Source organism: Lichtheimia ornata (genome assembly GCF_029851405.1).
Source record: "Lichtheimia ornata isolate CBS 291.66 chromosome Unknown scaffold00016, whole genome shotgun sequence".
Taxonomy (NCBI): domain Eukaryota; kingdom Fungi; phylum Mucoromycota; class Mucoromycetes; order Mucorales; family Lichtheimiaceae; genus Lichtheimia; species Lichtheimia ornata.
The window spans coordinates 149063-161295 of record NW_026695336.1 but is presented as its reverse complement, the minus strand read 5'-3'; the positions used below and the strand labels follow the sequence as shown (position 1 = coordinate 161295).

Genomic DNA, 12233 nt, shown 5'->3' with positions numbered 1-12233 from the left:
AGAACGAGGAAACATTGAATCTAATACTGCACTTTTCAACTTAGGCCAATACCAATGCATGTTACCTTGATGAACCAAGAATGCCACAGCTTACATATTCAATTCCGTGGATTATGGGTATACGCGATGTCGAGTCAAGTCTTACAATATGCACGCCACTACACGCATTATCGTGATGGTAAGGGAAACCGTGAAACTTCGGTGATCAAACAAGATATTGAGAGATGCTCCTTAAAGGAAAGAGGGTAACAAGGATCTTCGTGGCCATACTGTATATACCCAAGAAGGAACAGTGAGTCTGGATCAGCAGCAGCTCAAGGGAGTGGGGCCGGTAAGAAGGACTCATTCGTTTGAATGGAATAGCCAAGCTCATCTTTCTATCCTTTGTAGGCTCAGTGGGCGAATAGCTACCATACACATAGTATTCCCCTGTTGCTTGCATTAGTATACAACGTCCACATTATCCAAAGCCATATAAAAGAAGAGTTATGTATCATTGGAGGTTACGAAGAGAGACAATCAAGTGGATCTACGGGATAGCAATATGAATCTTTCATCATCTTGACATATACAATGTGAATGTGTAATACCATCGACCAGCAAAAGGAGGCACCAATTTATCAATGCATCATCTCCAACAAACATTTGTCATTCTTTATGACCACAGCACTTCTCATGCCCACCACCCCAATACATAAAAGAATGCTGTCACTGCTCATCATGCTCCCACATCTGGATTTCTCTATCATTGCCTACGAGGTCAAATGTCCAAGGTCTTGTACGTATCCCATTTATCGCAACCATGTGAATACATAAGCCCTGATCCTTGTGGTCAGTCATAGGGCTTCTTTGTTATCCTGATCTTACGTATTGTTGTCGTCGTCCTCACTCTGATACATTGGATTCTTGTAAAAATGTAAAGGCTAATCATGTTGTTCGATGAGTCGCCGTCTCCTACACACATTATGTACCTTGTTACTTATTTCTCTATAGCTATCTCCCGTGTTGCATCTGCAAAAGTTGGGTTCTGTGCCATGGCGGACATACTTAATGTCACCTACAAAAGTCACCTTTCAAGTGGCAGGAGGATTTATCAGTTTTTGACTTTCCATCATTCGGCTCAGTACACTAAGATGTTTGACCACTTTATCAGTTCGATCCATCATGACAGCAATTCCCACACCAGCCCACATATATAAACAAGGCCGTTGTTCATCAATACTATCCTACGCCTTTTTTTCTACTTGTACACATAGCATCATCATCAATGATCTTTGGTAAGTCTCAAGGCTAGTCTTTACGTGATTCCCAAAAAGAGGTTAAAGGCATCCTTTTAACAACATCTACAAATGATAGTTATACATACCACAAAGGGTCCATCAAGGAACAAAGCCAAATGTCAACAGGCAGCTGCAATGACAGACCAAGTTGTATAGCAATCAAGTGAGCTGCATAATAGATGAAAACGAAAAAGATGAATGCGTCAGCTTTGCTTGCTTTCTTTGCCTGCCCCACCCGAGAGCGGTAAGTGCACTTCTTTTTATGCTTTCATCTTGCTGAACTGACATCTCTTTTATTGCACATAGGTGAGGGATGGGCATCCCAGGCGGCTTTCTTTTCTTTGCTTCCCCCTTTCCCTTACCCTTCTCTCTTTCCCTTTCCCTTTCCTTCTTTCTTGTCTTTTCCCTTCTCTCTTGTCCTTTTCCTTCTCTCTTGTCCTTTTCCTTCTCTCTTGTCCTTTCCCTTCTCTCTTGTCCTTTTCCTTCTCTCTTGTTCTTTTCCTTCTCTCTTTCCTTCTCGTTTGCCCTTCCTTGCTCTCTTTCGCTTTTCCTACTCTCTTGTCCTTTCCCTACCCTCTTTCCTTCTCTTTTGCCCTTCCTTGCTCTCTTTCGCTTTTCCTACTCTCTTGTCCTTTCCCTACCCTCTTTCCCTTTTCCTACCTTCTTTCCCTTCCCCTACCCTCTTTCCTTTTCCCTACCCTCTTTCCCTTTTCCTACCTTCTTTCCCTTCCCCTACCCTCTTTCCTTTTCCCTACCCTCTTTCCCTTCCCCTACCCTCTTTCCAGCCGTCTGGGAGATCTTGATGGCAAGCTTGCGATGACGCAAATGATACCTTCCAATACTAATGATGTCTTCCATGTGTGCCATCCTTTTGCTTTTGTACCATATCCACCTCTTGCTATTTTGTACTATAATACTTTATCCAATAAACATTGTGAAACAAAGAAGGGTCTATACCACCGAACATACAAATCAATGGCACGTAGTAGCTGGATAGTAGGATCATCGTTATTCTGTAACTCCAGTGCATAAAGATGTTCGTGTGTCTTTGTGACAAGTTGAACAAAGAACAATCCCATGCGCTGTGTGCTGCTGCTATGGTGTGATACGGAATCAAGATTATTGTACAAGATGAACATGAAAGGTTTATTTTTCACAAATGCAAAAGTATCAAGGGGGGGATGATGGGGGATAATGTAACTATGAGGGTGGAAGGATATCTTTTTTTTTTCATTATTATTCACAAGTGAAATCGTCATCAAAGTTTGCAAATTCGAACCAGCCATTATCGGATTGATCTTGCTGTGCATTGGTGACGATTGAAGACGGGGTCATTAAACCGATTTCTTCTTCCGGAAGCGTCAATGGATCCGAAAACAACAGGGAGGGTGGCAAATCAGACAAGTTCCACGGTGAGGTGTCCTCTGTGACTGGAAGCATGGGCCACCAATTTGGATCTTGCATATCCGCCGTGGGTACAAGCACGGGTGTCGTTTGTTGTTGTTGTTGTTGTTCGTCTTGCTGTTGTTGTTCCATTTTGACGACTTGAGGCGGTGGAGGTGGAGGTGGAGGAGAGCAACGTGGACATGAGAATGATTCATGCGTGGTGATTTCAACACATGCTGTATGGAACCAACAATCACAAGTATCACAAAGGACCATGGGCTTTTCAATATCCTGCTGATCACAAATACAATTGATGGTAGCTTTGCAACGTTGAAGATGGTACATCAAGCCGCTTCGGTTCTTGTATCGTTTGTTGCATGGTTGACAAGCAAATGGATGTGTTGTAGCTAATCGTTACATATAAGTAAAAAGAACAACAAGGCATAAGAAAGGGTCCAAAAAGTCATTACCATCTTCTGATTTAGTCTTGTTGGACTTTTTGGCAGCATTGGAGGTGGCCGGTCGTTTGCGTTTTTTGCTGTTTGCCGGTGAAGCGGGTGGAGTGACAGCCACAGAGAGTTTACCGGTATCATCGGTGACGAGTCTGACATTGTTACGCAAAGAAGTTGCTGCGGATGATCCTGGTGCACGGCGTTGACGTGGTTGGAATGTAAGATTCTTTCCATTGCCGACAGTGACTGGAAGCGTGGATTGATGTCGTTTATGAGACAGGGTAATCTTTTGACGCATCATCATAGTAAAAGGCCAAGAGTCATCGCTTTCGGTCTTGAGTTGTGCATAGAGTGGATCATTACGGCCATCATCATTGGCTTCGAGAGCAGCAATCAATCGAAACTTGGCTTGCGAAAGACGCACCTTGAGCAATTCACTCAAACATTTGACATTATCATGATTCAAATCACCCAATGAAGGAGCACCAGGCCATATATCAAAACATGTCTGAAAGAGTTGAGGCTTTGGTGAATGAAAAGAAGGGAGCGTAGTGGATGGTATAGGACATTTGGGTTGTTTTTGTTGAAGGCGACTACGTTTGCGAGGGGAAGGGCTGTAAAGTACAGGTAAAGCTGGCTTGGAAGGCGATGTATGGGGTGATGGTAAAGGCTGCTTTGGATCAATACGACGACTCATCAATCGAAGCTGTTCAGGTGACATGCGTTTGCGTCTTTGTTGAATCTTTGGCTTGATTGTCGCAGTGGTAATACGTGTGGAAGAAGGAGGAGACAATGAATGATGAATGCCGTTCAAAGGTGATACATCACCAAGAGCATTGGATAATCGACATCTTGCAGCCCCTGGACTTGGCATGTTCTCTACATCATCAACACCTCTTTCACCAAGGCTGCTGGAGTACTTTTCCACCTTACGGAGGTCATCAGGTCGATTGTCAAGCGATGCAAGTGCTGCCATTTTTCTAGACAAGTCAACGCGCCATTAGAACATGACACAAGAAGCAGATTGACAAAGGAATGAGGACATGGGTTGAGCAGGGGACAACATACTTTGGGTAGACTTTGGGAGTAGCAAGCATGGCGAGAAACCACACAAAAGACAAGTGAGGAGTGTGTGTGAGAGTGAGAGAGAGAAAACAACGCGCCGAGACGGCTTCTTCCAAGGACTCTCCTTTTTAAATCGACAAATTTTGAAAGCACAGCTACACACGCACCCAACTCAGTTTTGTTTTCGCCGCTTAACGGAATAACAATAAGGATCAATAAAGAGAGAGAGAGAGAGAGAGAGAGAGAGAGAGAGAGAGGGTAATATGGGTCTGGAGCATGTTGTATGCAATGGCGATATGCGGTATCATCTTGTATATGAATGACGTTAAACCTTGGACACACCTCACTCTCACACACCTACCAACATACAAATATTAAGCATGCATGCAGGGTTTGCATACTTGTTAGTTGACCTGTGCACTACTACGAAAAGTCTTCATTGCTTCTGGCTCTCCCTCGATGTATCGTTTTCATTCCAATCACCACCCATAAATCTTCATAGTTACTACTGTGATGCTATCTTAATCACTTGGATGCTACCGCTCGTCATTGTTGATCTTGGATCAAAAAATAATCATGCAAAAAGGGGGAGATCTTCTGCTTGTCCCTGGCTACTCGTCAATTCAATCAGTCCTTTTTGAAATAGTTTGCCGCTGTTGCACATGTGTATATTACTGTAATGCGCAGCAGCTATTTAACCAAAATGCCCTCCTACATTGCAATGCCTTGACGTGCAGTGGCATACATGTGGTGGGATGATCCATCCATCATCATTCATTGATAGCTTTGGTTTATATGTATAGCCTCATCGTTCATTTCATTTTGTACATGTTCCGGTGATTCATATCCAATAGTTTAGGTTGGTTAGCACATTGTGTTAAAGTGTAACGCTGATGTTGATCTCTTTTGCATCACCACCAAAAGTTGGTGGCACCATGTGTGTTGTGTATGTGTTTGTTGTTATTGTGTTGCATGGATTGCTGCGCAAAACAAGAGAAGAATACATATCAAATGACGATGACTCTTTATTGTTATGATGATAATGAAGAAACAGCACACGTATAAAAATGAAGCGTGTTTTATAGAGAGGGTGTTGAATGAATGCATTGATAATGAAATCATCGGGAAAACCGGATTCGGAATTGCCGTGACGTTAAGAGGTGAAATGGTCCGGACAATCCAAGGTCCGGTGGGAGTTGTGCGAGCAGCGTGGGGAGGGGGCATCTTGGTGGAGGAGGTAGGTGGCCCAAAGATTGCCTCCCCCTCTTTCATATCGGTTCGCGATGGTACGAATAAATCAGCAACAAGATAGACGATGAATGGATGGATGGATGACCAAGAAGGGATGGATTGACTAATGGATGGATGGATTCGATAATTTCAGGTTAACATTCCCAAGACCAGAAACACCTTCTGCAAGGGCAAGAAGTGCAGAAAGCACACTCCCCACAAGGTCACCCAGTACAAGACTGGTAAGGCCTCTCTCTACGCCCAGGGTAAGAGACGTTACGACCGTAAGCAATCCGGTTATGGTGGTCAAACCAAGCCCGTTTTCCACAAGAAGGCAAAGACTACCAAGAAGATCGTCCTTCGTCTTGAATGCACTGGTAATTGTTATATACAATGTATTTATTCGGCTCATTATCGGGTGAACTAAACTATGGAATGTTCTCTAGCCTGCAAGTACAAGATGCAACTTCCTATCAAGCGCTGCAAGCACTTCGAGTTGGGTGGTGACAAGAAGACTAAGGGTGCCGCTCTCGTCTTCTAAGCTCGTTAATCATACGTCGCGACAGAATAAACTTCAGCTTGATCCAAAAAAAAGTCCATGTTTTTATTTAGTCGTAACGTGTGGGATCCCATTCGGTCACAAAGTATTCATCAAACTTATCCAACTGCTTCATATCCTCTTCGCTGATCTCAAAGTCAAACACTTGGGCGTTACTTTCGATGCGTTCCTTGTGGACTGATTTAGGCAATGGCACATAGCCATGTTGGATGGACCTAAGATAAGGAGTATACATGAGTAAGAGAAAACGTAATGAAAGAGATTGCATTCATTACCAGCGGATCAAGACTTGGGCGGTTGTCTTGTTGTATTTCTTGGCTATTGCCACCAAGCGATCATCCTTGAGCTTCTCACCCATTGTCAGTGGAGAAAACTAAAAGCAACCAATGATTGTTAATCGTACAGCAATCGATGGTCATCATCATCCCTGTAACCTTACAGCTTCCAACAAGATACCATGCTCCTTGCAAAACCTTTCAATCTCGGTACGAGCAAGATAAGGTGAGATCTATTGACAATGGTTAAGATGACGTATCGTGTATGTAGTCGGCTTGTTACTTGCCTCAATTTGATTCACTGCAGGCTTGACAGTGCAGACCTCAAGCAATTCCTTGAGATGATGGATACCATAGTTACTGACACCTGTTTTCTCCCTCTTTGATGAATACGTTTTGCTTGGTGATGACCTTTCTTGTTGCTTGCTTACCAATGCTCTTGACTTTGCCTGACTTTTGGATCTCTTCCAAGGCTTTCCAACTTTCGAGACGTAGCTTCTTGCCAGGGGAGGGGCTATGCACCAAATAGAGATCAATGTAATCAAGACCTAGGGCCGTGATGCTCTTCTCAAAGGCTGCCTTGGCTTCTTGATAACCCTGCGATGTATCCCACAACTTTGTAGTGACAAAGATCTAATAGATGCATGATTAAGTTTTGTATCTCGCGCCATTAGCATCTGCTTTACTATACCTCTTCACGTGGGACGTTGCTAAGTGATTGATGATAGCCAACATGTTTTAGATAAGATAATGCGTACATAGCATATACCCATAAGACACCTTACGTTTTCTTGAGCGCATCACCAACACTCTTTTCGTTTTCATAAATAGTGGCAGTATCAATATGACGATAACCAGCCTATGAACGCATGGCAATGTGGGTTAGCTGGGAGCATGGACGTGGGTGGCCATGGCATGCAACAAGAACTTACATCAAGTGCCCAAAGGACCGATTGTTCTGTCTCCTTTCCAGGTCTGGTATTGTAGACACCAAAGCCAACCAAGGGAATGGCATTGCCGTCGTTCAAGAGTCGTCTGCTAGCGAGGCCGTTCATACGTGAAAAAAGTGTACGTGTTGGATTCATGGAAACGCGACGCTGGATAATGCGTGTTGATTTACCGCCGTTTCCCTTTCTCCAATAAAATCCGCAATTTGACTCATCGTTTAATTCTCCACCCAAACCGTTTGACGTAGGTGGACCATCATCATGACATGTATACCCCTTTATCATCAAGGCTTGCTGTACAGCTTCAACAGGACCATCAATGTCACTGTAATACACATGCTCCGCTTTTTACATCTCACTGGCAACAATCATGCAAGACAATAAATCTCATAGTATCCATAATTACAGAAACCTGCAATCCTTTTTTGGCAACCATGTTGACCGTGTAATGATTAAAGCCTGAGGCAACAACGTTCATGACAGCCAATAAACCTGATTCATGGCTTTGTGTCTCTTGCTGTTTTATATACTACTTGTCTCTGTAACTTTTATGCATGTGGTCCTTAAGTTTCAAACTAGCAATTTGCTATCACCCTTTCCTTTTCTTTTTCTGATCACAGAAATATACACGTCCACCTATACATATAAAAGATGCCGTCGCCCATCCTTTTACCCCCCCCCCATGCATATGTACATCTTTCTTTCATCATAACACTCTTTGATTGTAGACTCCTTTTAAGGTCCAACGAGTTCTTTGTGGGCAATCCGTGTACTAGTACTCTTTGTGATGAGCTTTAGGTTTATTCATTGTTATCCCACTTTCATTATCGCTGTAATCATTGTTCGTCTACTTGGAGGATCTCTTTATTAGGTAAAACCCTGAACATGTTGCTTAATGAAGCAACAACACCATCGTGTATGTAGGTTTCCTACTACAGCAGTTGAAAACTGTGCTCCACCACCTAAGCTAGTTTCACGCCAAAACACAATCCCAAACGACCCATAAAACCCGATATAGGAATACAATAACGCGTTATTTGAAAGGAATGTCTATTATGTATTATGAATGAATGATGATATCAAAATCAAACACAAGGGGGAAAGGTGTATGTATAGTACATAGATAGCACCATGTATTCTTCATCTTGGGATCCTTCTCGACTGGTGGTCATCTTCCTTATGAGTGCGCCGGGCTTCATCTTGATAGCCTGCTGTATGCATAGTAGAGCATTCGGCTTAAATCCCATGTCATTCCACTTTGTCTGAGTCAACTCAGGTGACACATACTCGATGCGTGCGTTGAAAAGCATTTAGGCTACCTTTCCTTTTATCTCTTGTTCCCTTCTCTTTCTCCTTCTCTTGCACACACCTACCTCTTTCAGCGATAAATGGTAACGCTTCGCGATATACAGCGTTCAATAAGCCATGCCATTCGCACAGCCACAGCTGAATCGGACGGTCAAGCAACTTTGGACGAAATCGACGAGTATTTGGTGCAGCAATCTGACAACTCCAATCCAGGCACTTCAACATCGACCACTGCTACAGCCGAGACAGCTGCCATTGATCGATTGTCAAACGAACTTGTTCAGACATGTCATTCCCAGATTCTATCGCACAAGCTGGTCAATGTCGTGTCAGCCAAACCTGAAGCTCAACGAGTGCATAATCAACACTACCTGATCCTTCGCTTTGTTCGGCAACTTTTACCTATTTTGCAGCCTCGACGAGTGTGTAACGACTGGTGGAAGCCTATCTTGATGCCGATATTGCAAACGACATCGTATATCGACAAGGTGAAAAACGAAGCCAAGAGTATCGTCACTGAAAGCATGGTGCTCGACTCGAGCGATGAGTTTGTTCGCATGATCGTCAATGAGTATCTTGCATGGTCCGAAAACCACCACAAACGCGAAGAGGATCTACTGGAACAGTCGTATGAGCAGGATGAAACAACTCAACTACGCCAACAACATCAAGCATTATTGGATCTGGAGCAGGATGAATGGTCAAAGAATCTTGTAGCTGTACTTTTAAACTATGGAGCATCCGAGACTAAGGTACGTTTGTTGTTAGCAAGGAATCGTTCGTGATATTGATACCTTCTTTTGTTCGATCAGCGCCTTTTCATGGTCTTGAATGATTATTTCCTTTCCAGTAAACATCGTCTTCAAATCGTGTACTTGTTGAGCGAATTCCTCTTACGCAAGGTTGGTATGGCGACGAGATAGCGTTTCTATGGCAATGTTATTAATCTCTGGATATAGCGTACGCATTTGCATGAAATCTTGGAGACCGAGCTCTTTACTTCTATGCTGAAATCACTCATGGTGAGTCTATTCATCCAAGTTGCTTATCGTATGGAGCGATCTCATTGAGCATTTTTTCGCTAGTACGACAACTCTACAACCTTGATCGCCATTTCTGTGACCAACTTGATTATGCTCCTCCCTCGTATGTGTACATCGTTGCCACCATACCTTCCACAACTATTCTATATCTTTGCAAGAGCACTCTGCTGGGACCAACTACGTGATTTACGCCAAAAGCAAGGCATTACAAAGGAAGAAGAACCCAACAGCAGCAGCACATCGGCGACGCGGAAAGCAGCTGATGGATGGGATTGTGCTGGTAAATATCTCTTTACTAGTCAAAGGCTATACAAAAAGTAACATGGATGGCTTTTTAGATTATACCTTTTCGAAACTATCAGCACCTCCTTCCAATCCGCAAACGGGTCCTTTCTTTACGTCACTCTATGGCCTTTATCCATGCAACTTTTTGAAGTTCCTTCACAAGCCATATGCGTACTTTGAGGAGAACAAGTTTGATATACCTGAAGAATTTGATGAAGAAACATTCCGCACGCGTACAATTGTAAGTGATCCTCTTCGGCGCATCTTTATTACCCGATGGCGAGTAACCAACCTAATCATAGGCACAAGTCTCACGGCATATGTTACATCCAAGCTTGGTGACCATGGATACGGAGAGTGAATTGACCGACCGATCAAGGTGGATGAAAATGGAACCACCCGATGTGATAGCGCAAATTATGAGTTTGGATTTGACCAATGCGGCATCACGTGTGGCATTCAGCACCGGCAAGGAGCAAAAACGAGAACAACAAGAGGATTTGCTTGATGAATCCGTGTGGGCTCACACAGAGAATGTATCCGAAGACGATCAGCAGTATACCCATCCTCCTCATCATCATGAAGAAGGAAAACCATCACGTGATGAACCACCCACAGCCACAGTGCAAGTCGACCTTGGCAACGATTCATTGATGACCCGTGACAGGAGATCCAACAAGGCTATCAAGAACATTTTGGATATGCATCAAGCATTGAGGAGCGGCACTGAAGTATTAATCGGCGATGATGTATGGGTACGTTATTTGCACAAAGGGTATCCATGTTATGGGATGATGAAAACCAACACTTCAAATTCATAAAGGATGCTGGCCTTGAATCTTTTGCATCACCATCCCCATCGACATCGACATCACCTGTCATTGCAGATCCTATCACGCTCACAGTATCAGCAGCGACAGCAGATGAGCTCCGTGCAAACCATGGCAACGCGTCCGAGACATCTTTGGCATCTTCAAATATATCCCCTGAAACAAGGCTTTTGATTGCTGCTCTCAAGCGTGAGGTCCTATTGCTAAGAAATGAGCTCAACTTTGAATTGTTTGTCAAGCAACAACACCTTCAACACATGGGTCGTTTGCATCGTGAACACATGGTTGATAGCTCAGTCGAAGCTGAACGACAACGCACAGTAAGTAATGTGATTGAAATCATGTGATAAAGTCTCTCATGGATGATCGAATAGTATAATGCAACTCGAATGCTGCGAGCACAGCTCAAGCAAGCTACGACAGCCCTGAACAAGCTCAAGACTGAATCTGCACGCACAAAGCAAAAGCACGTCAATTGGGAGAATGAACAATCCGAGAAGCTACGTGGATATCGAGAAGCACGCAAAAAGTGGCAAGCCGATATGGAAGAGGCGAGGCAAAAACTGCAAGAATATGAAAAAGCGGCTGAAGCTCAAAATGCAGAACTCCTTGAAGCTCAAAAGCGGTAGGTATCATGGGATTTTATGATGGAATGCCTTATTGACATGCATGCTTGATATAGCGTATTCGAATTGGAGAGTGAGCTTAAAACACATGAGCCGTTATTGGAGAAAGCGGAAGAAAACGAGCATCGTGTAATGCAGTTGACCAAGCAAATGCTATTATGGTAAGCATGATTTTACGATTTACCATGAACGCATGTATTGATCCTATTCCTTTAGGCAAGAAGACACGACCCATCTTGAAGAACAAAAAGAGTACATCAAAGGACTCCTATCTCAATGGCGAAGCATGGAAGAACTCGTTGAAAGTTTGCAATCGGAAAACCAAAAACTAAGTGCTCGACAAAGGTAATGTGGAGGGACCCTTGTGTGTGTGTTTATGCCCAAAACTAAACATCCTATTTGCTTCTGTCAGTGAATTGGAGGCTGAACAGGACCGTTTAAAGACCAAAATGGCCGAACTGCAAACCGCATCTCCTAGCAACATCCTGGAGGAGGAGGAAAAGGTAACGTAGAACGTCATCTTTATGGAAACACCACTCATTTAATGATATTTTACAGGCTCAAAATCACTGCAAGAAGCAAGTCCAAGAACAACAGCAGATGATAAGCAAGCTGAAAGAAAGGATTGAAACATTAGAGGTAAGGATAATGGATACAACGAGTCCACTCGAATGCTAATCAATTATTTATGTATCTACGAATAGATGGAGAGGTTAGAATTGCTAGCAAAAGAAGAAAGGGACATTAAAGATGAGTGAGATATATACCTGTGTTTACCAAAACAAACGATACGAAGGATCATGGTTTGGATGAGAGGGATGTGAGCCGAATATCGCATTATAGCACTACTGGATTCGGCGTAGTATTCGTTTTTACCAGAAAATGCATTTGGGTTTTGGCTTTTTGAACGCAAGATGGCCTGTAAGCACAACGTGTAAAGGCATATG

The 12233-nt window shown here is 43.3% G+C and overlaps 4 protein-coding genes across 4 annotated transcripts; 2 read left to right on the top strand and 2 right to left on the bottom strand.

Moving 5' to 3' along the window:
• Positions 1 to 2516: 2516 nt before the first annotated feature.
• Positions 2517 to 4215, bottom strand: O0I10_004390 (uncharacterized protein; the record flags this gene model as incomplete). The annotated part of the gene is made up of 3 exons (XM_058484449.1): positions 2517 to 3073; positions 3137 to 4098; positions 4187 to 4215. 3 exons carry the CDS (start codon positions 4213 to 4215, stop codon positions 2517 to 2519), a joined length of 1548 nt encoding a protein of 515 aa, XP_058344710.1.
• A 1251-nt stretch (positions 4216 to 5466) lies between these two features.
• O0I10_004389 (60S ribosomal protein L44) lies at positions 5467 to 5954 on the top strand (the record flags this gene model as incomplete). Its single annotated transcript, XM_058484448.1, has 3 exons — positions 5467 to 5469; positions 5568 to 5790; positions 5860 to 5954. 3 exons carry the CDS (start codon positions 5467 to 5469, stop codon positions 5952 to 5954), a joined length of 321 nt encoding a protein of 106 aa, XP_058344709.1.
• A 67-nt stretch (positions 5955 to 6021) lies between these two features.
• Positions 6022 to 7409, bottom strand: O0I10_004388 (uncharacterized protein; the record flags this gene model as incomplete). Its single annotated transcript, XM_058484447.1, has 9 exons — positions 6022 to 6187; positions 6248 to 6345; positions 6412 to 6480; positions 6535 to 6614; positions 6679 to 6880; positions 6939 to 6957; positions 7033 to 7106; positions 7180 to 7285; positions 7339 to 7409. 9 exons carry the CDS (start codon positions 7407 to 7409, stop codon positions 6022 to 6024), a joined length of 885 nt encoding a protein of 294 aa, XP_058344708.1.
• A 1173-nt stretch (positions 7410 to 8582) lies between these two features.
• O0I10_004387 (uncharacterized protein) lies at positions 8583 to 12044 on the top strand (the record flags this gene model as incomplete). The annotated part of the gene is made up of 13 exons (XM_058484446.1): positions 8583 to 9254; positions 9315 to 9404; positions 9462 to 9524; positions 9588 to 9825; positions 9884 to 10071; positions 10133 to 10585; positions 10654 to 10980; positions 11035 to 11285; positions 11343 to 11447; positions 11503 to 11631; positions 11699 to 11789; positions 11845 to 11925; positions 11991 to 12044. The coding sequence occupies 13 exons, from the start codon at positions 8583 to 8585 to the stop codon at positions 12042 to 12044; spliced, it is 2742 nt and encodes a 913-aa protein (XP_058344707.1).
• Between the last annotated feature and the right edge of the window lie 189 nt (positions 12045 to 12233).